General features: G+C 33.3%; 5 protein-coding genes across 7 annotated transcripts; 1 reads left to right on the top strand and 4 right to left on the bottom strand.

Moving 5' to 3' along the window:
- Positions 1 to 404: 404 nt before the first annotated feature.
- Positions 405 to 4,476, bottom strand: LOC146897669 (3-methyl-2-oxobutanoate hydroxymethyltransferase 1, mitochondrial-like). The gene is made up of 6 exons (XM_085736206.1): positions 4,284 to 4,476; positions 3,457 to 4,125; positions 1,907 to 2,113; positions 1,671 to 1,817; positions 1,089 to 1,142; positions 405 to 995 (listed from the first exon to the last, which is right to left on the bottom strand). The coding sequence occupies exons 2-6, from the start codon at positions 3,865 to 3,867 to the stop codon at positions 765 to 767; spliced, it is 1,050 nt and encodes a 349-aa protein (XP_085592332.1). The 5' UTR covers positions 3,868 to 4,125; positions 4,284 to 4,476; the 3' UTR covers positions 405 to 764.
- Positions 4,477 to 4,719: 243 nt separating this feature from the next.
- LOC146897668 (uncharacterized) lies at positions 4,720 to 7,596 on the top strand. The gene is made up of 5 exons (XM_085736207.1): positions 4,720 to 5,102; positions 6,274 to 6,428; positions 6,749 to 6,815; positions 7,071 to 7,122; positions 7,210 to 7,596. The coding sequence occupies exons 1-5, from the start codon at positions 4,766 to 4,768 to the stop codon at positions 7,322 to 7,324; spliced, it is 726 nt and encodes a 241-aa protein (XP_085592333.1). The 5' UTR covers positions 4,720 to 4,765; the 3' UTR covers positions 7,325 to 7,596.
- A 1,397-nt stretch (positions 7,597 to 8,993) lies between these two features.
- Positions 8,994 to 13,041, bottom strand: LOC146897667 (F-box/FBD/LRR-repeat protein At1g13570-like). Of its 2 annotated transcripts, XM_085736202.1 has the most exons (4): positions 12,922 to 13,041; positions 11,733 to 12,501; positions 11,121 to 11,267; positions 8,994 to 11,017 (listed from the first exon to the last, which is right to left on the bottom strand). In XM_085736202.1, the coding sequence occupies exons 2-4, from the start codon at positions 12,492 to 12,494 to the stop codon at positions 10,706 to 10,708; spliced, it is 1,221 nt and encodes a 406-aa protein (XP_085592328.1). In that variant the 5' UTR covers positions 12,495 to 12,501; positions 12,922 to 13,041; the 3' UTR covers positions 8,994 to 10,705. The 2 variants fall into 2 exon arrangements, with proteins under 2 accessions (XP_085592328.1, XP_085592329.1); XM_085736203.1 differs by lacking the exon at positions 11,121 to 11,267 and having other exon boundaries at positions 10,324 to 11,017; positions 12,922 to 13,032.
- A 5,742-nt stretch (positions 13,042 to 18,783) lies between these two features.
- On the bottom strand, positions 18,784 to 21,608 carry LOC146897666 (F-box/FBD/LRR-repeat protein At1g13570-like). Of its 2 annotated transcripts, none has more exons than XM_085736205.1 (4): positions 21,542 to 21,608; positions 20,164 to 20,947; positions 19,534 to 19,680; positions 18,784 to 19,423 (listed from the first exon to the last, which is right to left on the bottom strand). In XM_085736205.1, exons 2-4 carry the CDS (start codon positions 20,932 to 20,934, stop codon positions 19,121 to 19,123), a joined length of 1,221 nt encoding a protein of 406 aa, XP_085592331.1. In that variant the 5' UTR covers positions 20,935 to 20,947; positions 21,542 to 21,608; the 3' UTR covers positions 18,784 to 19,120. The 2 variants fall into 2 exon arrangements, with proteins under 2 accessions (XP_085592331.1, XP_085592330.1); XM_085736204.1 differs by having other exon boundaries at positions 20,164 to 20,941.
- A 2,589-nt stretch (positions 21,609 to 24,197) lies between these two features.
- Positions 24,198 to 25,797, bottom strand: LOC146897665 (F-box/FBD/LRR-repeat protein At1g13570-like). Its single transcript, XM_085736450.1, has 2 exons — positions 25,655 to 25,797; positions 24,198 to 24,987 (listed from the first exon to the last, which is right to left on the bottom strand). Exon 2 carries the CDS (start codon positions 24,978 to 24,980, stop codon positions 24,198 to 24,200), a length of 783 nt encoding a protein of 260 aa, XP_085592576.1. The 5' UTR covers positions 24,981 to 24,987; positions 25,655 to 25,797.
- Between the last annotated feature and the right edge of the window lie 628 nt (positions 25,798 to 26,425).

Here is a 26,425-nt window from a genome sequence, read left to right as displayed (position 1 = left end):
TCTCACAAGTGAGGTTGGTCAGAACTTCATACTCAGCCTCAAATAAAGAGCACAAATCCTTGATCTTAAAAGGATGATAAAAAAGTTTATGCAGATTTAAAATGAAGTTTTCCTTGACTACATTTACAGTTTTTACACGTCACTTTTACCTTCCCAATAATATTATCACATCAAATAAAATGTCTATTCACAAAATAAATAATTTATGTTACTGTGAAAAGAAGCCTTGGAAAGAAAATGGACAAGGCAAAAGAAAATGCACTCTTGGTTCCTGAAAAGTTAGAAATGATAACTCAGCAAGAGCTCTATAATACAAAATGAAACAAGACTTTGCTCCATAATACAAGCTAAATCAAAACAATCAGAAAATAAGCATGTTATTTTTGACAAACTCAAAGGATGGATTAGATCAATGAGTGCACAAATAAATAAAAAGGAACAAATCAATATCAGTTTTCAACATTTTTCTTTGATACAATGCTTCAAGAATTTTCTTTCGTGATAACTGATATCGCATTAGCTTTTCTATAGGTTTCCATATATGATGTGGGATGACAAAATTTGTTACTGTAACATATCAATAAAATTTCATGAATTTGAGCAATGAAGCAGTTTGCCTTAAGAAAATAACTTAAATCTATCTATCTGTTTTGCCCAAATTCTCTTCACTTATGTCCTTTGGTTTATTCTGGCATTGAAGACAATGAAAAATATGAAATGAAAAACTGAGGAGGATTCTTAGCTTTACTAAATTGTTACTTTGTTCATTTTGTAACCATCTTCTGAACTGCTTCAGATGCCGCAGACGCAGCCTTGTCAAAACCTAACTTTTGCAGCTCATTTAAGAAACCATTAGCATCAGTTTCACTGATTTTGTATGGACTATGTTGAGCATCAGGAAATGAACCATTCATCACATCTTCCTTATATTCCAGTAAGGCTTTATTGATGACGTCTCCGACACGAGCATACTGTTTACAAAATTTTGGAGTCACCTGCAAAAAATATGGTCACCTCAACTTCAGCACTGTATCATTATATCCTAAAAAAATTGAAAGAAAAACGAGGTTAACATTCGATATAAATACCTTTGCATGGTGAGGGTGTTGTAACATACCAAGAAGATCATGGTAAACAAGCACCTGCGTGATTAATCAAAAATAAATTAGAAATTATTGGCTTACTTTGAACTGAGAAAAAGATTCCTTTTTCTCTTTGTTAATGTAAAATTATAAGCTCACAAATGACGCTTTGTTTAATTCTTTCAAAATAAACGAGGGATAATAAAATTAAAACTCCATCCATAAGAGACATGAGACCAATCTTAACATATTCTTGAACTTGATAAAAACATCTCCATATATTGTATTAAAGTGAAAATATTATTTAAGAAAGACAATTATCAGGAAGCTAAAGCACACAACAACTTGATGAAGAATAAATGCATTGAAATAAAGCAAAGGTCAAGTATTATCAGCTAAACAAAATAATTGCAATTAATATAGGCTACTCAAAGTATTTGGAATCACCGTGAGTTTCACGAAATCACGGCGACATTATGATTTTGTTGAAGCTACAAAGTGTGGCTTTTGCCAAAATCAAGGTAGCACATCATGATTATTACTAATTTGCTGTCAATTCAAACATAAATGAATATTACGCCAACTGACCTGTCCACTGCAATAGGGACCAGCCCCAATTCCAATTGTAGGAATTTGAAGCGCCGCTGTTGCTGCTGCAGCCACCGGTGCAGGCACACATTCAAGAACAACAGCAAAACACCCTGCTTCTTGGAAAGCCAATGCTGTCTCGACAACCTACACAAACTCATTCCTATTAGAATGACCAAAAAATTGTTCAAATGCAAAAATACTTGCATCATGCATGAAAGAATAGAGATATAGACCTTGACAGCACTTGCAACATTCCTTCCCTGAGGCCTAAATCCTCCTAAAACACTAATGGCTTGTGGAGTAAGACCAACATGCCCAATCACAGCTATTCCAGCTTCAACAATAGCTTTTGCTGCAACAATTCTTGAAGGTGAACCTCCTTCCAACTTTATGGCATCCATTTGTCCTTCTTTCAAAATTCGAACTGCCGTGTCCACTGCCTGGTTATGATCAAAACAGCAACACTTAAAGTCAGTACACATTCTAAGAAAGTTAAAACTAAATAAATAAACACCAAACTCCTTAATTCCAACCGTTTTCTTTCCACATTTCAATTCTAACCAACAACCAAACAGGTCCCATTTCAAGTCCAAAACAAACAAATTTCACTCCGATTAAAAATTACCAAACTTTACAACCCCAGACCCGGATTCTCTATAAGGTTAGGGGAAGCATGAACCCACATAGTCTAGAAATATCAGTCGTTGGATGAAGATTAGACAACTAGTCTTCCAACTTTACCAAATCAACTTTTAAAATGCAATTTACAATATAAGATCCAACTTTCATAAAAGGACAGATATCACAGTTGCTTAACAACAAAGAATCTAATTACCTATGTAGCCTCTACACTTCCGATTGAAGCCGTATTCAGTGTCTAGCACCAGCACAAGTGGCTACATACAATGACTTCTAATTTTTAAAACTATTAACGGACGTGTCAGTGTCATGACGAGTTATATCTGTCCAATGTTCATCAAATGACTTATATCCCGGATGCATCAACAATTAAGAATGGTGTGTCCTGTATCTGTATCTAACACTGACATATGTGGCTATATTTAATCACTTTCATTATTTTCAAATTACTATGGGAGCCAACGTGTTATGTTATCATCATGCCTGGTGTATGTATAAGTGCTTCATAGCTAATTCTAACAAACCCGACAAAACAAAACAAAAAACTTGCCCCTAATTCCTAAGTTTTGTTTCAACAAATCTTAAATAAAAGTGAATATCAATATCAAACATCACAAACAAAGTCCAAAATTCCACATGAAAAAAGCAATCTTTCACATAAATTTTCAAGAAACTCAACCAAACTTCACATTTACAACTTTACCAAAAACCAAAAAACTCAACAATTCAAATCCAAAAGAAACAAACTCCAATAATTTGTGCTTATCTACAGACATAAGTTTTGTGAGACCGTTTCGATGAACTTATGAAAACAGCTTATGACACTTTTCATAAGCTTCTTTCATATTAATTTCATAAGTTCTCCAATATAGCTTAGGAAAACAACTTATATCATATACCAAAACAATCTAACTTAATTTTATCTTTTCCTATAGAAATATGGTTTATGATAGAACGTTATGGTGTAATTTGATTCACGTAGCCGACTCCACTAAGTGGAAAAAAAAAAAAAAAACTTAGCTGTTATTTTATCGTTTCCTATAGAATAGAAATAGCTTAAGTAAGCTTATATTATCATGATCAGCGCTTGTGCTATAACATGCAAATAAGTTGTTTATCAAAACAGAGGCAAAGAAACAAGTACCTGATTAGAACTACATTCATAGGTTCCAAAAGGCAAATCACCAACAAGAAGAGGAGTTTTAGCACCACGAGCAACAGCACGACAATGAACAAGCATTTCATCAAGAGTAATAGGCAAAGTAGTATCATGACCATGAACAACCATGGAAGCAGAATCACCAACAAGACAGATATCAATGGCGGCCATATCGAGGTGAACAGCAGAAGGGTAATCATAAGCAGTGACCATTGTGATTGGTTGTGAGTTTTTATGTTTTTGTCGTAGTTGTGAAAGTGTTACTCTTTTGTTTTGTGGTGTTGGACCTGTGTATACTGTGTTTTCTGGGAGATTGCTCATGTTACGGATTAGAAGAGATGATGAACGATGAAAATTGGTTTTTGTTGCTTTCAGTATTGATCTTAGAATTGCCATGGTTGGTTTGAGAGAGAGAGAGAGACTCAACTAGTTCCTAGTTTCTATGAACTTGTGATGATTCGTTGATGCATGAGAATTTGGTTTTTGCTTCCTTAAAATTTTGTTTGTTTCGGTTTAGTCATCATACTAGGATGTTTGGATTTGTACAAAGAAGATTCACTACTTATGCATGTATTTGTTTAAGGTAGTTAGTTGGTCGGTCTTACATTACACAAGGGGTGGGTGGGTATGGGTTCGGTATTTCGGGTTTCGGTACTGCCAAAAAGAATAAATTAGATTTACAATATACAGAAAAATGTTTTGAGTCTAATTCTAATTAAACTGGTATGAATAACAAGAATAACCAATCACCAAAAATGATAAAATTACCAGATTGAACAACCAAATGAAACGAGGGAGATGAATGAATATACCTGAGTTGAAGAACGCCGGCGAGAGAGAATAATGGAGACGAACGGGTGAAAGGGGAGGATCAGAGATCAATTCTATGATACAAGGGAAGATTTGTGTTCTGTTTCTGATGATGGTTTTGATTATTGTTTAGAATGTTGAACTGGTGGTAATTTTAATAATAATGAATATGTCACTAGATTCAATGTTTGGTTTAACAACCTTGATAGAGTTCAGTTCACCATAGAAGATTCAATTTTTTATTTTTTTTTATTTTTTATCATTACTTCATTTTTTTTTTGTGACGTGGATTTGGCAAATTTGTTTATTAATTAAATGTGCCACACTAGAGCTGTTATTTTAATCCAAAATCACCTTTTTTATGTGGCTAGCATTAATTAGAAACTTAGATATTTATGTAAAATTTAAATACAAGGCAGGTGGCAACCGTTTGTTCTTAGATTCTAACAAAATCATTCTAACGTTTGTTCTCTTGTTTAGTTTCATGGCATTGTCTGCTATATCTTCCATTAGTCACAACCATCACCACACTTCTTTGTTCTTTGCACCAAAACAACATCATCACCACAATAACACAAAAATCCATAGGTTTCAAATTCAATGCAATGGAACAAACCAAAATCAAGAATCACAACAACAGAACAATGTATTTCTTAAGGTTGCATGGTATAGTTCTGAGCTTCTAGGCATTGCTGCTTCTGCTTTCCGTTCTCCATCTGTTGAAGAAGAAGCTTCTCCACAGAGACTTCTTCAAACCATTGATCGTGCTTCTGTTGTAGACACAATCAAACAAGACTTCCAAAGATCTTATTTTGTCACAGGTTCCATCACATGCTTTTTCTTGTCTTATGTTGGTTGATACCAATTTGTTTCCTTTGTTTTCTGCGTTTGGATTATTCTTAACATATGCTATAGTTTCAATTTTAAGTATGGTTGTAAACTACTTTGTCTTTTTTACACATCATTTGGATGATTGATTTGTGGAAAAAGGTATGACTATTCAGAGTTGTTAGGTATGACGACTCGTAGTTACTGATAAGTGGGCAGGTCGGCCAGGCTCAAACGTTTGTTGGGTTATGATTGGGGGGTTGCTGGAGGCTTCATATTAGATGTAAGTTAGTTACAATAGTTAGTTAAGTTAGATTGATTAAAATAAACTATGAGAAAGATGAACTTTAAAGCTGACATGAAAGAATGAGAAAAAGTTGATTACAATCGGTGTAAATACACCCGTGAGGGTGTGGAATGGTTTGTGGAGATGGCTTGGTTTTTCAGGTTGTGGGGGTTGCTGGTATAGCAGTGCCTTTGTTTTCTGTTGTTGTTGCCCGCGAGTTTTTTGTTGTGCTCCTTGCACACACTCGTCGTGAATAAATTAGCAGTTTCTAAAAAAAAAAAAAAGGTGTAAATACAGTGATCCTAATTAAACTAACAAATTTGAACTAATTTCTAACTGATACTAGCCAACTTCTAACTACATTTAACAAACTCTAACAATATCATAAATCTCTAACGGTATCTAACACTTTGCTCCAACAGTGTGGTTCAGGAGCAATGTTGTAATATGGACAATAGTATTTAAATAAGTTGAAGTAACCGTAAGTGCTTAAAATAGCAATACAAAGGAACTGCATCCCGCTTTGCAGTCGGAGACGTAGGCGCAATTAGCTGTACTTCGTGATCAAATATTGTGTTTTCTATTCGCATTGTTTTCGTATCTTTTACTTTTGAACCGGGTTGCTGTTCTATTCTAACAAGATTAAACTCGAGTACTACTCAATAATGTTTTAGGGATTGGCAATGCTGAGAACAAATAGAGGCATTGCTGAAGTGTACTCTCAGTAGTATGTTATTTTATACATGATAATCAGCAAATCATTGCTTCCTATATAATGACTGATACAAAATGAAGCTAATACAATTGGCATTTTCTAGTTAGTATTTTAATTATAATCAGATGGTTCACATGGCTGATCTATTCCTCCCAACTCTCAGGAGATCTCACATTGAATGCATATGAAGAGGATTGTGAATTTGCGGATCCAGCAGGATCTTTTAAAGGACTTCAGCGTTTCAAAAGGAACTGCACTAATTTTGGATCACTTCTGGAGAAGTCAAATATGAATCTTATGAAGTGGGAAGATTTTGAGGTGAGGATATCCTTGAACACTTTTCTACTGCTTTCTCAAATATAGTCTTGCAACTTAATGTTTTAAATTGTAGTGGCGGTTAAATGCAATTGATAAATGCTACTGATGCAGCTGCAATTGCAGCTGCGATGTAGTTGAAAAAGCCTAAACAGTCTCAACTGGTTAGCTGTGTAATATAAAGGAACAGAGTTTAATCTCCTGCTAAACATCTGGTTCTCGAAACTCGTGTTTTCTTTTTTTTAAAATCAATCTTTTTATCGGGTGTTCGTTGTTTCTTTGAAAATCTTATAGTGTATTTGCATACATTTTTTCCACGACAGGATAAAGGAATTGGCCACTGGCGATTCAGCTGCGTCTTATCCTTTCCTTGGAGGCCTATTCTTTCTGGTACATTTCAAGCCTATCCAATTGATTGAATCACTGATGAACATAATGAAATTTATTTACATATTTTTGTGTATTGTATTTATCTGCATTTCTCTCGAACCTCTCGTATTTTATTTTCTTCATTTTTACACTGTTGGTTGCATGCTCAAACTAATAGAATATGTGGCAATCACAAAATGCTTATTTAGAAGCAACAAAAAGCAGCTTAAATTATATTTATTGTATACAGTTTGACCATGTTAATATATGCTGCAGCAACTGGGTACACAGAATATTATTTTGATACACAATCGGGAAAAGTATGCAGGTGAGAAAAATGTTCATTGTGATGACTCATGCACAGTTAACTAGTGTTATCATTTTCAAAATCATCTAAATTCCTGAAAACTTTCAGGCATGTGGAGCATTGGAATGTGCCAAAAATGGCTTTGTTCAAGCAAATTCTAAGGCCAAGCAAGGGATTTAGCTTAAAAGATTATGTGACTAGGTGGTTGAAGTTGTCCAGGTGAATAGGTAAATTATAAAGATTGTGACAATGTCAATATTTCATTATACACATGTAAATCTGTGATATTGGTATGTACTAATTATAGAAGTCTATGGTAGGAGCTTATGATGTACTAGGAATATCCTGTATATATATGGTTTACCAGATTAATTAGGTCTGTGAATGTGGTTTTGTCACCAGAAAAAAATAACAAAGAAAAGGAGATAGTGTTTTTGTTACTTAAACTGAAGTTTATTTCTTGTGCACATAAAATAAAGTTTGCTTAATTATTGATGGATTGTTCTGTATAAATTTCCCCCCTTACATATTTGTTGGTTTATTAATTATTTGCCTTTTAATATTATGGCCAACAAATACATAAAAACAATAAGTGGAATAGTTAGTGTTTACTTGAAAAGAAGGCTAAGTTTATATTCATCAAAGAGTGTGTTAAAAAAAAATGTGTTTTTAGCATATCTAAAAAAAATTCCTCTTTCACTTCACAATCTCATCCAATAATGATATCAGTATAATAATGATTTTCTTCCATTTCTGACCTAAGTGTACCAAGTTGCAAAATATAATTCTTCTCGACATCCCAACAATCCTTATGTGTTCATAGAAACGAAAAATACAGATTAGTGGTTGTTTCTCCAATGGATCCATAGCCGAGCTAGATCAATGACAATGACATTTGAAATGAAGAACAAGTGTGACTTCATCAATGGAACCACCTCGAGCCAACTGCACAACGCTTCAGAAAGTCTTTTTAAAGAATGAACAATACAAAGATCGTGACAGTGTGCTTTGCTTCCTTAAAGGCCTTAATAGCAGTTAAGATCACAGATACTGCCAATGGATCACCTGCCTTCATTAAATGAAGTATTTTCATGGTAATTCTGTCAACTTATTTAATCTTTTAATGGCAAAAGCAAATGCTATGCATTTGTAAACTGTAACTAGTAGTATTTTATAAACTGGGATAGTTGTAATGTAACTGTTATTAATTTAGCTAGTAAACTGCAGATTCAATGTATATATGACAATTTTACTGAACAGAGAATCAGCCTCACCGGCTTGTATTAAATTGTATTTATATGGGGAAAAATTCTTTAGAAGGATAACACAGTTTCATACCTAAGCTTTTAGGAGTTTGACAAATTCAACAAGAATACCAATTGAATATGTGATTGTATCTTAGCTGAACCCACAACTCTCGCTCTTTAAACAAGGCAAGGGTTATATGTTTCTCATAGGTTTTCCGATGGAGATTAGTCACAATTAAACGGTGGTGGAAACTCCGTACCTATAACATGGTAATCTAAAACAAAACAATAAACAAGGCAAGCAAGACTACCAAGTTGTCAAAGCCCAATTTTAAGTAACAAACAGAACCGATATATCATACGGAAAAATGTTCTTGAGTTTGTATCCAAAAGATAACATACAAGAACACAATATTTTCATTTAGTATGATTAACAGTACGCACATCAAAACAAGACAAGGCCATGTTTGTTCTTCATGGCAACCAATAAACTTGTATGTAATCACACACATTGTTACATTAATACATAAAACAATCAACTTCTTGTAACTTAAACCTCACCTTGTCAGCGTCTAGGACCAACCTGGTCATTCCAATTCTAAATAACTACTTTATAGTAGTAGTCCATGGAAAACATTAAATATAGAAGTAAGAACATGAGTTATACTAAAACAAAGTATCAATCTACAAAATATTCAAATTGTCTCAAGAACAAGAGAGATCATATGTAACCTAGCCTAAAATCCTAATTGCACAAGATAAGAAGGAAAGCAAGTGACTCCATAGGAGCTCCAAGTACTCTCTTCAACTAAGACAACATCTGACATATTCTGAAACATATATGTTCTCTAAGACTCATCGGATCCGCGGGCGTTATTTCTGGCAGAGGCCACTAAAATCTGTCATGGAAACACCTTTCCATGTTTTGATCGTGTTTGGTGGGAGGAAAGAGTAGCATGAGAAAGTTGTTCCTGTCAATGATAAAGGGAATAACTGCAACTTATGGAACTCGTTCTGGTTCCCATCACCGCACTGAACAGCGAATCTACCGATATGTTCCATATTCGATTTGTCATCTTCCTCCAAGAAGGTAGAAAATTCACGAGTTTTTTAACCTCGGGGCATAAACACTAATTTGTCAACCCATTCGGGATATGACTTCCTATACACAGGCCTATCCATGGGTTTCGGTTGTATCCCAAAGTACTTTTTGATTGTATCAGCTATGAGGTCAAGATCCAACAATTTTTGTTTTGGAGGCCTTGCCTCGACTGCAACTTCCTGGCGGCACACATTTTCTAGAAGATTTTGGAAACCTTGGTGTGCCTGGACTTGAGGTGGCGGAATCCCCCATGGCTTGCTCTAAGTTCAGCTCACAATTATTGTTGATGAGTGGCGCTACATGAAACGTCATTATACTAACATAAAGACTGATATATTTTTGTTCAAGTGTAACAAAAAAGTTCAACTAAAATATGTAGTTAGTTTCAAAATTCCCTATAATTATGGTGAAAATTTGAATTTAAATTTGAGGGTAATTTTAGCATGTTAAAAATATACTAAAAAATAAAAATTACACATCACCTTTATAAGTGGTTTGAATGTTTTAAGAGTAATTTAAATATATTGAAAACAGGTTACACCAAAAAAAAGTTGGGTATCCCCTTATTTATTTTTTATCCTATCCCCTTTAGTAATGGAGAATATTCATATGTGGGTTTTAGCCCTCTTTTTCTACAAAAAAATAAAGAGGATATTTATATGCTAATATAAGTATCAACTTTTTTTTTATAAGAATATTATCATCAACTTATGTAACACTAAATTCGATTCAATTTTTATACCAAAAAAAATAATATTAACTAATTTTATACACAGAAAATGCAGCCTGTTTAGAACGTGAGCTAGAAATATCAGCTTCAAGAACCAATCTAGTCATTCCGACTCTAAATCACTACTTTATAGGAGTAGTCCATGAAAAACATTAAACTATTAATTAAAAACATGAGAGATATTCAAACAAAGTATCAATCTACAAAATATTCAAATTGTCTCAGGAACAAGAGAGCATATTTGCTAAAAAAAAAGTGATAGATCATTTGTAACCTAGCCTAAGAATCCTAATTGCAGAAGATAGACACAAGATAAGGAAAGGAAGCTGGTGACTCCATAGGAGCTCCAAGTACTCCCTCCAACTCCAAACCTTAGGACTTTAATCATGGGATGCAAATGACCTTTCCCAAATGTTCGTGCAAACTGGGTTTTGAAAAACTGTGAAAAGGTCCAAAAAACATGCTTAGAACATGTATTTATAATGGTTGGAAATTGTCATCTTGGAAGCCAAAATCAAATACATTTCACAATTGAACATCTATCTCTGGGTGAAGGAATTCAACTTGAGCACTTTGTGATGCTCTTTCCATCCTTAACAAGTCTTGTGAAATGTTTAACAGAATTGCTGCATCAAAATTCTTATGACCAAAACCAACTTTAAAAGTAAGAGTCTTTAATGACGAGGAATTTGCAAGTATGAACCGAATCAAACTCATTGCATGTTTAAACCTGCCTCCAACTCTGATATGCACTGTCTGAAGTTGACTAAGACAACAACTATTGCATTCTAACTCCTCCGATTGGTTTGGCTCTTCAACATCATCACCGTAAATATTCTAAATTTAAAAAAATAAAAGAGTCAAAAGGTATGAAGAAAAAAAATAAGACTAACACATAAGCTTATCAACTGTGATGGATGAATAAGGTATTTATTGTCACCTCAATATCAAGTTCCACCAGGTTAGAAGCACTTTTGAGTACACTAACAATGTACAAAACTTCTCCTTTGTCATTCATATTCAAGGTATATAATTTCAGATACTTTAAGCTTATCAGCTGTGATGGATGAATGATATCTGCATAGAGCTATGAGGTATATTTGTACAACACTTATAAGTACAACTTTCAATGTAAATACTGGAAACATTGGATTGAACCAAATAAAAAAAAAAGATACAACTTTGCTTCTCTTTCAAACATACAATAAAAGATAAGTTTGAAAGATCAAACTGTGAGGGCATACTAGATAGAAGTGGTTTTAAAAAACAACTAAATTGAGATTTGATTTGGAACATTAAAAGTAACATTGCAATATATTATACTGTAATCAGACATGGGTTTTATCGCAACAAAGCTTGGTTACACCCCCTTGTAAAAAATTCACCCCATGTAGAGTAGTGTAACTAGAGAAAAAAAGTACACATGTCAAAAAATATTATGCTCAATAGTTTTTAAGATTAAATGTACCAAACAAACATATGGGTCAGAAATAGAATATTATCCAACAGAACAATAACAAATAGACTGATATTAGTGATGTTGTTTCCTAACCTTGTTGTAATATGATTGTATAGCTAGCCTCTGAATTTTCGGTAAACTTTTGATCAAACCAGATACTCCCCTTTGATTAACCGTGAGACTAAGATCAATCAGATTCTTTGCATTTTTGAGACAAATTGATTTCACATGTGGATACAATATTATGTTGAGCTTTTCAAGTAATGGGCAGCCAGCAATAAGACTCTCAAGTGAACCGAGCTCATATCTATTACATTCTAAGTCAAGGACCAGCAAACTTTTTAAGCCACAGAAATTGGGCGGAACTGATAAATCAAATCCGGACAACCGAAAGTGAGTCAATTCTTGACAAGAGAAGACAGGAGATGGCATTTTCATATAAGGCAATCCGTTAAACATTCCGCAATGCAGAAGCTGAAGACGTTTAATGCCGCTCCTTGACAAAAACAGAATCCACTTATTGAGGTATTCATTTGTGATCAAGAAATTGGAGAAAAAATGGGTGTCAAGAGTAAAACTATATATCGGCCCATTGTGAAGGAAAAGAAATTCAGTGATAATTCTAGAAATCTCAGGGCCAGGGTCATCAAGATCCTCAAACCTACTAAAAAAGTCCGCATCAAACGAAAGTTCTTCGTATCGGACTGAAGTCCACATATACCTCCATTTTCTAGACAGGATACTGGTACTAACTAGCTCTTGGATGTTCAAGTGTTTTAGGATGCCATCAATGACATTACATGGTAAGTCACTAATTCGATCAACGTGATTAGCCTTCGTCTTGGACAGAGTCATAGGTGAACTACAAATATGAAGAGCTAAAGTCAAATTAAAGAACCAAATAATAATTATAGAAATGAAAGAAGGCAATATTGGTTATTATGATGCTTCAAAGAAAACTAACAGACCCACTACAATACATAATGAAAACATTTTCATTTTATCCCTAGAGGGGTTCTATCAACACTCCCCTTTCTAATAAGGCTGTAAAAAATAGCAGATAAGTTTGCTTATAGCAGATAAGAGGTTAGTGATTTAAGACAGAAGCTATAAAAACTATATGCAACTTGTCTAACACACCCCAAGTGTTGAATGAAACTTAAAAGTGAACCAATGCTTGCGTTAAATTAGAAGTAGAAATGGAAGAAATGGTATATTTTAAGCATGAAATGCAATGCAACCAGGAAAGAATCGCTACTTGTGAGTGATTGTGAAGACTTACAGTTGAGACTTGAGAGAGTGAGACGCCTGAGCGTTGCTGCAATGCGACCACGTGTGTTGTCCCTTTGCGATATATTTAGGGTTTTTCCTGAGCCAGACTAGAAGAAGAAGAAGGACGGACGGACTTGGTTAGTAAATGGGCACATTTATCAACCAAAAATAAATAAATAAATAAAAGGATAAAATTTTATTTTTATTCTTTGGGTTAAATATGTTTTTTATCCCTATAAATAAGTCAACTTTTTGTTTTAGTCCTTATATTTTTTTTTAACGTTTAGTCATCTGAAAGTTTTTTATCTTCACATTTTGTCTCTCCTTTAAAGTAAACTCATATATGTAAACTCATATGTAAAATTCATATTTTTAAATAAAATTTTGTAGAGAAATTTATAATATTATAAGAATTTCTCCAATTTTTTTTTAATAAAACATGAATTAAATATGAATTTATATATTTTTTGTGGTTAAAATTCATATTTAATTTATGTTTTGTTAAAAAATTCTAATTTTTTTTGGAGAGATTTTTACAATATTTTACACATTTCTGCACATTTTCATACAAAAAATTACTTAAAAATAGAGACAAAAAGTAGTGATTGAAAATTTTATAGAGACTAAAAGTTGAAGAAAAATTTCAGAAGGACCAAAACGAAAAGTTTATATATTTATAGGGACCAAAAACATATTTAACCCTAATTTTTTTTCCAGTCTTGCTAACAAATATTCTGGATATTCTTTGATAAACCCAAATTTAAAAATTGTTCATTCAAAAAGTCAAATATTATAGATTTCAATGCATTAAATACACGGATATTCATAAAAACTTATTATCAAATAGTGTCTCGGAGGGCTTTTACGCAATGGTAAAGTTAACGTCATATGACTGAAATGTCACGAGTAAATCCTGGTAAAAACATACTTTTTTACACTACGTGAATTTTCTTTTTTGAACGGCCTATGTGATTTGTTATTCATGTTACACTACTTCAAATCCTGGTAAAAGCATACTTTTTTACACTACGTGAATTTTCTTTTTTGAACGGCCTATGTGATTTGTTATTCATGTTACACAACTTTGGTTAATTACAAGAATTGTGAAAGGAAAGTCCCACATACATGGTTGAATTTAAAGTTAGTTGTGTTTAGCGGTGGTAAAACGGGTCTAATCCATTGGACCGGTTTGTTTAACCCGTCATATTATGCAGGTTGGATAGGAGTTTTCAAGCCACCCCTATAGTTGGTCCGTTCTATTTAGCCAGCTGAAAAAACAGACTGTGGCAGGCTGGTCTGCAAGCTCGTTACAAAGATATGCAAACAGGGGGTGTGGTGTATTTGAGCCCACCACATCAAATTGGGTCGGCCCCCACCACATTTTGGTGGACTGCTAGCGGATCGAGCATGAATTTTATATTTTTAGTGGTTAAAAATTCATATTTAATTTATGTTTTGTTAAAAAATTCTAAAGTTTTTTAAGAGATTTATCTACACATCTCTGCACAATTTTATTAAAAAAATTACTTAAAAATAGAGACTAAAAGTAATGATTGAAAATTTTATAGCGACTAAAAGTTGAAGAAATTTTTTAGAAGGACTAAAACGAAAAGTTTATACATTTATAGGGACCAAAAACATATTTAACCTTAATTTTTTTCCCGGTCTAGTCAACAAATATTATAAATTTCAATGGATTAAATACACAAGTACCAAAATAAGTATCAAAAAGTATAATTTTTTTCCCTAAAAAAAAATACACGAATTTTCATAAAAGCTTATTATTAAAGGTTCTTAAATAGTGTCTCAGGAGAGGCTTTTACGCAATGGTAAAGTTAACGTCATATGGCTGAAATGTCACGGTTCAAATCTTGGAAAAAACATAGTATAAGTATTTTTTTTTTTTTGAAAACTCGGTATCCGATCCAAGGACCGACTAATCCGAGAGGACCAATCCCACCGCCCACTTGCGGGGGCCCTGTTTAAAGCCAGAGCAAGCTCTGTATGGACTTAGCCCACCGAAATTGGCACCAGAGGGAATTGAACCTGAGACCTTTGGAGGAGCAAACTCTAAGATCCCAAGCCAACCACTAGGCCAACCCCAAATGGGTTTAGTATAAGTATATTGAAACATAAACAAAACTCATTTTCTTACATTTTCCTTCCCTACAACAAATCAAACACCAACAAAATTCCTCAAACTCAAACAACATATCAAACTCTACACATCCCTTCTCATTTTTTAGGTTAGAGTTTTTGAATATGCTAAAAAATTATTTGAATGTTGTTTGCTTATTTTGGTACTTGTTGATCAATTTAGATGATTAATTTGGATCCGGCTTAACCCTTGCTATAGTTTTAATTTTATGTATGAGTGATAAATTATTGTTGTCTTTTTTTCCACTTACTTTGGATGATTAATTTGGAAAAACAAAGTTTTAAACTTAATTAAAAGAATTCAAATAAGTTGTACACTATAAATCCTAATCACTTGAAATAGTAATACAAAGGAACTGCATCCCACTTTGCAGTCGGAGACGTAGGAACAATTAGTCGAAATTCATGATCAAATAGTGTGTTTTCTACTCCCTCCGGCCCTATTAATATGAGACATTTGAGCCAACACAAATTAATAAGAGACGTTGTTTTCGTATATTTTATTTTTGAACCGGGTTGATATTCTAACAAGAGTAAACTTGGGTACTAATCAATAATGTTTTAGGGATAGGTAATGCTGAGAAACATGAGAGGCATTGCTGAAGCCTGAAGTATACTCTCAGTATAGCATGGTATTTTGTAAATGATAACCTGCAAATGATTGCTTCCAATATAATGAAATGAAGCTAATACCAATTGGAATTTTCTAGTTAGTATTTTGAAATCAAATGGTTCACATGGCTGATCTATTCTTCGTAACTCTCAGGAGATCTCACACTGAATGCAGGATTGTGAATTTGCGGATCCAGCAGGATCTTTCAAAGGACCTCAGAGTTTCAAAAGGAACCGCACTAATTTTGGATCCCTTCTGGATAAATCAAATATGAATCTTATGAAGTTCGAAGATTTTGAGGTGAGGATAACCTTGAACACTTTTCTACTGCTTTCTCAAATATAGTCTTGCAACATTGTTTTAAATTGTAGCTGCGGTTAAAGTTGAGGATTACTAGCAACCATTGATGTTACATGCAATTGATAAATGCTACTGATGCAGCTGCAATTGCAGCTGCGATGTAGTTGAAAAAACCTAAACAGTCTCAACTGGTTAGCTGTGTAATCTAAAGGAACGGAGTTTAATCTCCTGCTACACATCCTGTTCTAGAAACTCGTGTTTTCTTTTTTTTCAAAATCAATCTTTTTATTGAGTGTTTGTTTCTTTGAAAAGCTTATAGTGTATTTTCATACATTTTTTCCATGACAGGATAAAGGAACTGGCCATCACAAAATGCTTATTTAGCAGCAACAAAAAGCAGCTTAAATTATATTTATTGTACACAGTTTGACCATGTTAATATATGTTGCAGCAACTGGATACACAGAATATTATTTTGATACACAATCAGGAAAGGTATGCAGGTGAGAAAAGTGTTCATTGTGATGACTCATGCATAGTTAATTAGTGTTATCATTTTGAGAATCATCTAAATTCCTGAAAACTTTCAGGAATGTGGAGCATTGGAATGTGCCGAAAATGGCTTTGTTCAAGGAAATTCTAAGGCCTAGCAAGGGATTTAGCTTAAAAGATTATGTGACTAGGTGGTTGAAGTTGTCCAGGTGAATAGGTAAATTATAAAGATTGTGACTGTCAATATTTCATTATACACATGTAAGTCTGTGATATTGTTATGTACTAATTATAGAAGCCAATGGTAGGAGCTTATGATGTACTAGGAATATCCTGTATATATATGGTTTACCAGATTAATCAGGTCTGTGAATGTGGTTTTGTTACCAGAAAAAATAACAGAGAAAATGAGATAATGTTTTTGTTACTTAAACTATAGTTTATTTTTTGTGCACATAAAGTAAAGTTTGCTTAATTATTGATGGATTGTTCGGTACAAATTTCCCCCCTTACATATATTTGTTGGTTTATTAATTATTTGCCTTTTAATATTATGGCCAACAAATACATAAAAACAATCAGTGGAATAGTTAGTGTTTACTTGAAAAGAAGGCTAAGTTGATATTCATCAGAGAGTGTGTTAAAAAGAGCGTGTTGTTAGCATATCTCAAAAAAATTCCTCTTTCACTTCACAATCTCATCCAATAATGATATCAGTATAATAATGATTTTCTCCCATTTCTTACTTAAGTCTGCCATGCTGCAAAATACAAATCTTTTCGTCATCCCACCAATTCTTATGCTGTTCATCGAAACGAAAAATACATATTATTGTTGGTTTCTCCAATGGATCCATAGCTGAGCTAGATCAATGACAATGGCTTTTGAAATGAAGAACAAGTATGACTTCATCAATGGAACCATCTCGAACCAACTAATTAGTATCTGCTGCACAATACAAAGCCAGTGATAGTGTGCTTTGCTTCCTCCAATGCCTTAATAGCAGTTAAGATCCCAAATACTGCCAATGGATCACCCTGCCTTCATTAAATGAAGTGTTTTCATGGTAATTCTGTCAATTTATTTAATCATTTAATGGCAAAAGCAAATGCTATGCATTTGTAAATTGTAACTAGTCCTCCAAAAAAAAATGTATTTGTAATTGTAACTAGTTGTATTTCATAAACTTGGATAGTTGTAACTGTATTAATTTAGATAGTAAACTGCAGAATCAATGTATATATGACAATATTACATAATTACTGAACAGAGAATCAGCCTCACAGGCTTGTATTAAATTGTATTTATATGAAGAAAAAAATTCTTTAGAAGGATAACACAGTTTCATACCTAAACTTTTAGAAGTTTGACAAATTCAACAAGAACACCAATTGAATATGTGATCGTATCTTATCTGAACTCACCACTTTTGCTATTTCCAACGGAGATTAGTCATCATTAAACGGTGATGGGAACTCCGTACCTATAACATGGTAATCCAAAACAAAACAAAAAACAAGGCAAGCAAGACTTCCATGTCAGGTCAAGCCCAATTTCGAGTCGTTTCTTGCAAGACAAGCTAAGGGTCTTTTAAACATGAACACATTGTAATGGCACCAACCATGCTCTTGACAGTTGATACATGCTACTTCAAGCATGGTTTTGCTCCATGGTTTATATTCAAGAAGTCTGCTCATAAGGAATGCACTGTTTCTGTTGCATAAAAAGTTGATTCTAATGACAATGTGATTTTGAGATTAAGCAAAGAACAAATTAAAAGTCTTTTTCGCACTGTTACCCTCATACAATGTCTCTAACACATCTCCTAACTTTGGTAAATGATCCTAAATTTTAGATTGAAGTTACTGATCAAATAGTCTTTTCCTCACATTTTTTGCTCCCCTTATCTAACCATTCAACCAATTTCGGTTACCCTACCAAATGATCAAACAGTCATTGTAATGTACTTAAATTGATTCTTTAACATTAATGTATCCTTAAATGACATCAATAGTTGAACTGAAACTTGAAATAAATGGACAGAATTAAGAGTAAACAAACAGAACCCATCTGTCATTCGGAAAAATGTTCCTGAGTTTGTATCCAAAAGATAACATAGAAGAACACAGTATTTTCTTTTATAATGATTAGGCTTAATTACTGTTTTGGCCCCCTAAGTATCCAAAAGTTGTGATTTTGGTCCCCTAAAAAAAAAAACTCTTTTCTGGTCCCTTAAGTTTACTTTCTGTTGCAATTTTGGTCCTTCGTGGCAATTTTAGCCCCCTAAGTTTACTGTTTGACGGGGCCTGGAAAACATTAAACATAGAATTAAGTACATGAGTCATATTAAAACAAAGTATCAATCTACAAACTATTCAAATTGTCTCGGGAACAAGAGAGATCATATGTAACCTAGCCTAAAAATCCTAATTGCAAAAGATAGACACAAGATAAGAAGGAAAGGAAGTAAGTGACTCCATAGGAGCTTCAAGCACTCTCTCCAAACCTTAGGACTTTAATCATTGGATGCAAATGACCTTTCCCAAATGTTTGTGCAAACTGGGTTTTGTTTGAAAAACTGTGAAAAGGTCCCAAAAACATGCTTAGAACATGTAATTATCATGGTTGGAAATTGTCATCTTGAAAGCTAGTCTATCTTTGGGTGAAGGAATTCAACTTGTGCTCTTTGTGATGCTTTTTCCATCCTTAACAAGTCTTGTGAAATGTTTAAAAGAACAGCTGCATCAAAATTCTTATGACCAAAAGCAACTTCAAAAGTAAGAGTCTTTAATGACGAGGAATTTGCAAGTATGAACCGTATCAAACTCATTGCATGTTTAAACTTGGTTCCAACTCTGATATTCACCGTCTGAAGTTGACTAAGACAGCAACTATTGCATTCTAACTCCTCCGATTGGTTCGGCTCTTCAACACCATCATAGTTATTACTCTAAATTATAAAAAATAAGAGTCAAAAGTATGAAACGAAAAGACAAGCTAAGATTGGTAAAAGAAAAAAATAAAAGACAAGCAAAGAAAGAATAAGGTATTTATTGTCACCTGAATATCAAGTTCCGCCAGGTTAGAAGCACTTTTGAGTACACTAACAATATACAAAACTTCTCTTCTGTCATCCATATTCATGGTCTTTAATTTCAGATACTTTAAGCTTATCAACTGTGATGGATGAATGATATCTGCATAGAGCTGTGACGTATATTTGTACAACTGTTATAAGTACAACTTGCACAACTTTCAATGTACATACTGGAAACATTGGATTGAACCATAAATAAAAATACAACATTGCTTTTTTTCTTCTTTTTTTTTCCTTCAAATATACAATTAAAGATAAGTTTAAAAGATCAAACTGTGAGGGCATGCTAGATATAAGTGGTTTTGAATACAATGAAATTGAGATTGGATTTGGAACATCAAAAGTAACATTACAATGTATTATACAGTTATCGGACTTGGGTTTTATTTTTGCAACAAAGCTTGGTTACACCCCCTTGTAAAAAAAATCACGCCACGCAGTGTAGTGTAACTAGAGAAAACAAGTGCATATGTTAACAAAATATTATGCTCAACAATTTTAAAGATCAAATATACCAAACAAACAAATGGGTCAGAATATTGTCCAACAGAACCATAACGAATAGACTGATATTAGTGATGTTGTTTCCTAACCTTGTTTGAATCCGATTCTATAGCTAGCCTCTGAATTTTCGGCAAACTTTTGATAAAACCAGCCACTCTCTCTCGATTAACTGTGAGACTAAGATCAACCAGATTCTTTGCATTTTTAAGACAAATTGATTTCATATCTCGATACAATAGTATGCTGAGCTTTTCAAGTAACGGGCAGCCAGCAATAAGACTCTCAAGTGAACCGAGCTCATATCTATTGCATTCTAAGTGAAGGACCAGCAAACTTTTTAAGGCACACAAATTGGGCGGAACTGATAAGTTAAATCCGAAAAACTGAAAGTAAGTCAATTCTTGACAAGAGAAGACAAAAGATGGCATTTTCATATGAGGCAATCCGTTAAAAGTTCCGTGATTCAGAAGCTGAAGATGTTTAATGCCCCTCCTTGACAAAAACAGAATCCACTTATTGAGGTATTCATTTGTGATCAAGATATTGGAGAATATAGGGATGTCAAGAACAAAACTATATATCGGCCCATTGTGAAGGAAAAGAACTTCAGTGATAATTCTAGAAATCTCAGGGTCAGGGTCATCAAGATCCTCAAACCTACTAAAAAAGTCCTCATCGAACGAAAGATGTTCGTATTTGACTGAAGTCCACATATACCTCCATTTTCTAGACAGGATACTGGTACTAACAAGCTCTTGGATATTCAAGTGTTTTAGGATGCCATCAATGACATTACATGGTAAGTCACTGATTCGATCAATGCGATCATGGCAACTGACCTTCTTCTTGGACAGACTCATAGGTGAACTGCAACTATGAAAAGCTAAAGTCAAATTAAAGAACCAAATAATAATTATAGAAATGAATGAAGGCAAAATTGATTGTGTATGATGTTTGGGCATGCTTCAAAGAAAACTAACATAGCCACTGCAATACATAATGAAAACATTCTCATATTGTCCCTAGAGGGTTTTTATCAACACTCCCCTTTCTAACAAGGCTCTGTACAGTAAAAATAGTGAATAACTGATAAGCTGGCTTATAACGAACAGCTGATAAACTAGCTTATAGTCGATAGTGGTTAAGCTATTGATTGAATTTATAGTGTTTGGTAAAACTAATGGTTTAACTAGCTTATAAGTATGAAATGACATAAAAAAAGATAAATTTAATTAATAATTAATTTTTTGCAATTTATGCTACAAGGCTAAAATTGAGATAAAAAATATAAGCAATAAGCTACTTAAATTAGCTTATCAAATAAGTCCTTCCTTTTATAAGGTATAAGCTCGTAAGAAAAACACACCCTTACCCTAAAATGTTGAATGAAGGTTAAATATGAGAGTGAAAGTTAACCCAATGCTAGAAAGTGAGAATCGCTATTTGTGATTGTGAAGAGAGACTTACAGTTGAGAGAGTGAGACGCCTGGGCGATGCTACGCTGCAATGCGACCGCGAGCAATATTTAAGGTTTCTGCTTTAAGAGAATCAGAAGAAGAAACGTTCGAATCAATCCTCTAGTAGAATAGCGTAGATAGAAAATAGGCACGTTCATCAACCAAAAATTAATAAATAAATACTCAATTAATATATAAAAATGAATAAACTTTTTTTTTTGTCTCGTTAATGATTGTCAAGACACTCTTTAAAAATTTTAAATTTAGAAATAATTCCTTCAAAAATCATTATTATAAATTTCAATAAATTAAATACACCGATTTGTATAAAAACTTATGATTCTTAAAGAATGTCTTAAGAGCAATCATTGACATTTCTCTTTTCTTTTTAACAATAGTTTTTGGTTAACAATTCACCCTTAATACAAATAAGTGGAGAATCCGAGCTCGAACTCCGACTTTCAAACGTTCTGAATTTTGCATATCGTTATTTTAATTTATATAACACTATGTGATCTTAATTCATATAGCACTATGTGATCTTTTTTCTTAACGGCCTACATGATCTTAATTCATGTTAAACTACTTGATTAATTACAAGAATGATGAAAGGAAAAGAAAGTGCCACATAGTAAAACAAGTCTGATCTATGAGATCGGTCTGTTTAACCTGTCATTTAAAGCAAACGACATTCAAATTCAAAATAATTTTTAGCATATTATATGTTTATTTTGTAATTTAGGTGTTTGATAAAATGCTTTAAATTAATTGATATTTTTATGATGATTGTTGTTGATATGGCAAACGACGTTGGTGTGACACGACTCATCGGTATGGACTAGCACTACTCAGTACACAATGAACGTGTTGCACCGAATCCTCCTCCTGAATGGAGTTGTCATAGGTGTACGACTGTTATGGTGATGTTGGTGTATCCACTTCACATGCTGCTTAGCCTTCATAGGCTCTAGAGGCATCATACATTGCATATAAGTAAGATTATAAGCAAAATTATAAGTATGAGCAGCATGACAAGTTGCCATTGGAGACAACACCACCGCGGTACTCATCACCACCACCATAGGATCCACCACCGCCGCCACCTATCTATTCAAACAATGCAAAGGTTCGATCTCCAACTCTTGTGTATGGAAAAATTCCGGTATAAAGTGGGACAATCAACCTTATATGCCTCATAGGTTTTCCTACTGAGATTAGTCGAGGTGTAGAAACTTTGTACCTATAACATGGTAATCCAAATAAAGAAAGAAATAAAAAACAAAAAACAAGGCAATCAAGACTTCTATTTCAAGTCATTTCTTGCTAGACAAGCTAAGCCAAGGGTCTTCCAAACAATAATATAATTTTCTAAAAAACCTATACAGATATTTATCTGATTTGACGTATATGTAAAATAAGCATTCCTTCTTCACCGTGTAATTTAAAACCATTTGCTCAAATCTTTTTCTTTTATAAATGTATTACTACTGGATTAAACACACACCGTAACCAAAAAACTAAATGCTGTGTAACCAAAAAAAGAAACACCCTACCCCAAAATAATGTCCTAGCTTTATCATTCAACAAGCTTTATCATTAATGTCATATATCCTCTTACGGTCTTAAGGAGTTGCTAGAGTTAGAGTTAGAGTCAGCTTAGATACAAAAACAGTGATGTTAATTTGATAATAATGAAGGGGAAAAAAAAAGTTCTTTAACAATATAGAAATGATAATGTTTTAATTTTCAAATTACAATTAATATCTATCCTGCTGGTTTGCCCTCAATTGGGAGTTACTGACAAGGCAAATTCATAATGAATTGAACTTACCTTTTCAAAAAGTAAAGTATATATGTGATGGTTGCTCACAAAAACAGTGTACATTACATCCCATACAACAGATTGACTAAATTGCTAACACTAAAGTTTCTATCTTCAAAAAAAGAGAAGTTATTTCTGTTCTCCTTCTTTATAGTAGAGTTGAGATCAATTTCCAATGGGATAGCATCTGACATATTCTGAAACATATATGTTCTCTGAGACTCATTGGATCAGCTGGCGTTATTTCTGGCCGAGGCCACTAAAATCTGTCATGGAAACACCTTTCCATGTTTGGATCGAGTTCCACCAGGTTAGAAGCACTTTTGAGTACACTAACAATATACAAAACTTCTCCTCTGTCATCCATATTGAAGGTATTAAATTTCAGGTACTTTAAGCTTATCAACTGTGATGGATGAATGATATCTGCATAGAGCTATGAGGTATATTTGTACAACACTTACAAGTACAACTTTCAATGTAAATACTGGAAACATTGGATTGAACCATAAAAAAAAAAAAAAAAAGATACAACATTGCTTCTCTTTCAAACATACAATAAAAGATAAGTTTAAAAGATCAAACTGCGAGGGCATACTAGATAGAAGTGGTTTTAAAAAACAACTAAATTGAGATTGGGTTTGGAACATCGAAAGTAACATTGCAATATATTATACTGTAATCCGACATGGGTTTTATCGCAACAAAGCTTGGTTACACCCCCTTGTAAAAAATTCACCCCATGTAGAGTAGTGTAACTAGAGAAAACAAGTGCATATATATGTCAAAAAATATTATGCTCAATAGAATATTATCATACAGAACAATAACAAATAGACTGATATTAGTGATGTTGTTTCCTAACTTTGTTGTGATATGATTGTATAGATAGCCTCTGAATTTTTGGCAAACTTTTGATCAAACCAGATACTCTCGCTTGATTAACTGTGAGTCTAAGATCAATCAGATTCTTTGCATTTTTTAGACAAATTGATTTCATATCTCGATACAATAGTATGCTGAGCTTTTCAAGTAATGGGCAGCAAGCAATAAGACTCTCAAGTGAACCGAGCTCATATCTATTAAAATCTAAGTCAAGGACCAGCAAACTTTTTAAGCCACAGAAATTGGGCGGAACTGATAAGTTAAATCCGGACAACTGAAAGTGAGTCAATTCTTGACAAGAGAAGACAAGAGATGGCATTTTCATATAAGGCAATCCGTTAAACATTCCGCAGTGCAGAAGCTGAAGACGTTTAATGCCGCTCCTTGACAAAAACAGAATCCACTTATTGAGGTATTCATTTGTGATCAAGAAATTGGAGAACATATGGGTGTCAAGAGTAAAACTATATATCGGCCCATTGTGAAGGAAAAGAACTTCAGTGATAATTCTAGAAATCTCAGGGCCAGGGTCATCAAGATCCTCAAACCTACTAAAAAAGTCCGCATCAAACGAAAGTTCTTCGTATCGGACTGAAGTCCACATATACCTCCATTTTCTTGAGAGAGTACTGGTACTAACTAGCTCTTGGATGTTCAAGTGCTTTAGGATGTCATCAATGACATTACATGGTAAGTCACTAATTCGATCAACGTGTTTAGCCTTCTTCTTGGACAGAGTCATAGGTGAACTGCAAGTCAAATTAAATAACGAAATAATTATAGAAATGAATGGGGGCAAAATTGTTTGTGTATGATGTTTGGGCATGCTTCAAAGAAAACTAACACAGCCACTACAATACATAATGAAAACATTTTCATTTTATCCTTTCTAATAAGGCTGTGAAAATAGCAGATAAGCTTGCTTATAGCAGATGAGCTTATAGCGGATGCGCTAACTGATATAATTAGTAGTGTTTCGTAAAATCAGAGGTTGAACTAGCTTATAAGTATGAAATGCAATAAAAAATATATATATATTTAATTAATAATTTATTTTTTGCAATTAATGCTACAAGGGTAAAATTGAGATAAAAAAAATATAAGCTATAACCTACATGAATTAGATTATCAAAAAACGCTATAAGTTAGTAAAAATAAGATCAAATACCTCGTGGGATCTTTAAGTTTAACATTTGTACGAGGTTAGTGATTTAAGACAGAAGCTATAAACCATATGTAACTTGTCCAACACACCCTGAATGTTGAATGAAACTCAAAGATGAGCTTAAAAGTGAACCAATGCATACAATTCTGAGTTAAATTATAAGTTGAAATGGAAGAATGGTATATTTCTAAGAATGAAATGCAATGCAACGAGGAAAGAATCGCTACTTGCGAGTGATTGTGAAGACTTACAGCTGAGAGTGAGACGACTGGGCGTTGCTGCAATGCGACCACGTGTGTTGTCCCTTTGCGATATATTTAGGGTTTTTGCTTTAACTAATCATGCCAGACAAGAAGAAGAAGAAGGACGGACGGACTTAGGTAGTAAATGGGCACATTTATCAACCAAAAATAAATAAATAAATAAATAAATAAAAGGATAAAATTGTATTTTTATTCCTTGAGTTAAATATGTTTTTTATCCCTGTAAATAAGTCAACTTTTTGTTTTAGTCCCTATAATTTTTTTTTTAACGTTTAGTCATCTGAAAGTTTTTTATCTTCACATTTTGTCCCTCATTCAAAGTAAACTCATATATGTAAACTCATATGTAAAATTCATATTTTTAAATAAAATTTTGTAGAAAAATTTATGATATTATAAGAATTTCTCCAATTTTGTTTTAATAAAACATGAATTAAATATGAATTTATATATTTTTTGTGGTTAGAAATTCATATTTAATTTATGTTTTGTTAAAAAATTCTAATTTTTTTGGAAAGATTTTTACAATATTTTACACATTTCTGCAAATTTTCATACAAAAATACAAAAAATTACTTAAAAATAGAGACCAAAAGTAGTGATAGAAAATTAAGTAATGCTAGCAACACTCTCTTTTGAACACTCTCTCTAATACTCACTCTCTTATTGGTTTAAATCATTGTGGGTCTACACTTTGAAAATTGAATCCCCACAAAATGGTGGGACATACATTGATTTCATCCAATAAATGAGTAAGTG

This window comes from Medicago sativa, chromosome 8 (assembly GCF_051527215.1).
Source record: "Medicago sativa cultivar Bolivia chromosome 8, Bolivia_mono, whole genome shotgun sequence".
NCBI lineage: Eukaryota > Viridiplantae > Streptophyta > Magnoliopsida > Fabales > Fabaceae > Medicago > Medicago sativa.
This window is presented reverse-complemented; position numbering and strand designations above follow the sequence as displayed.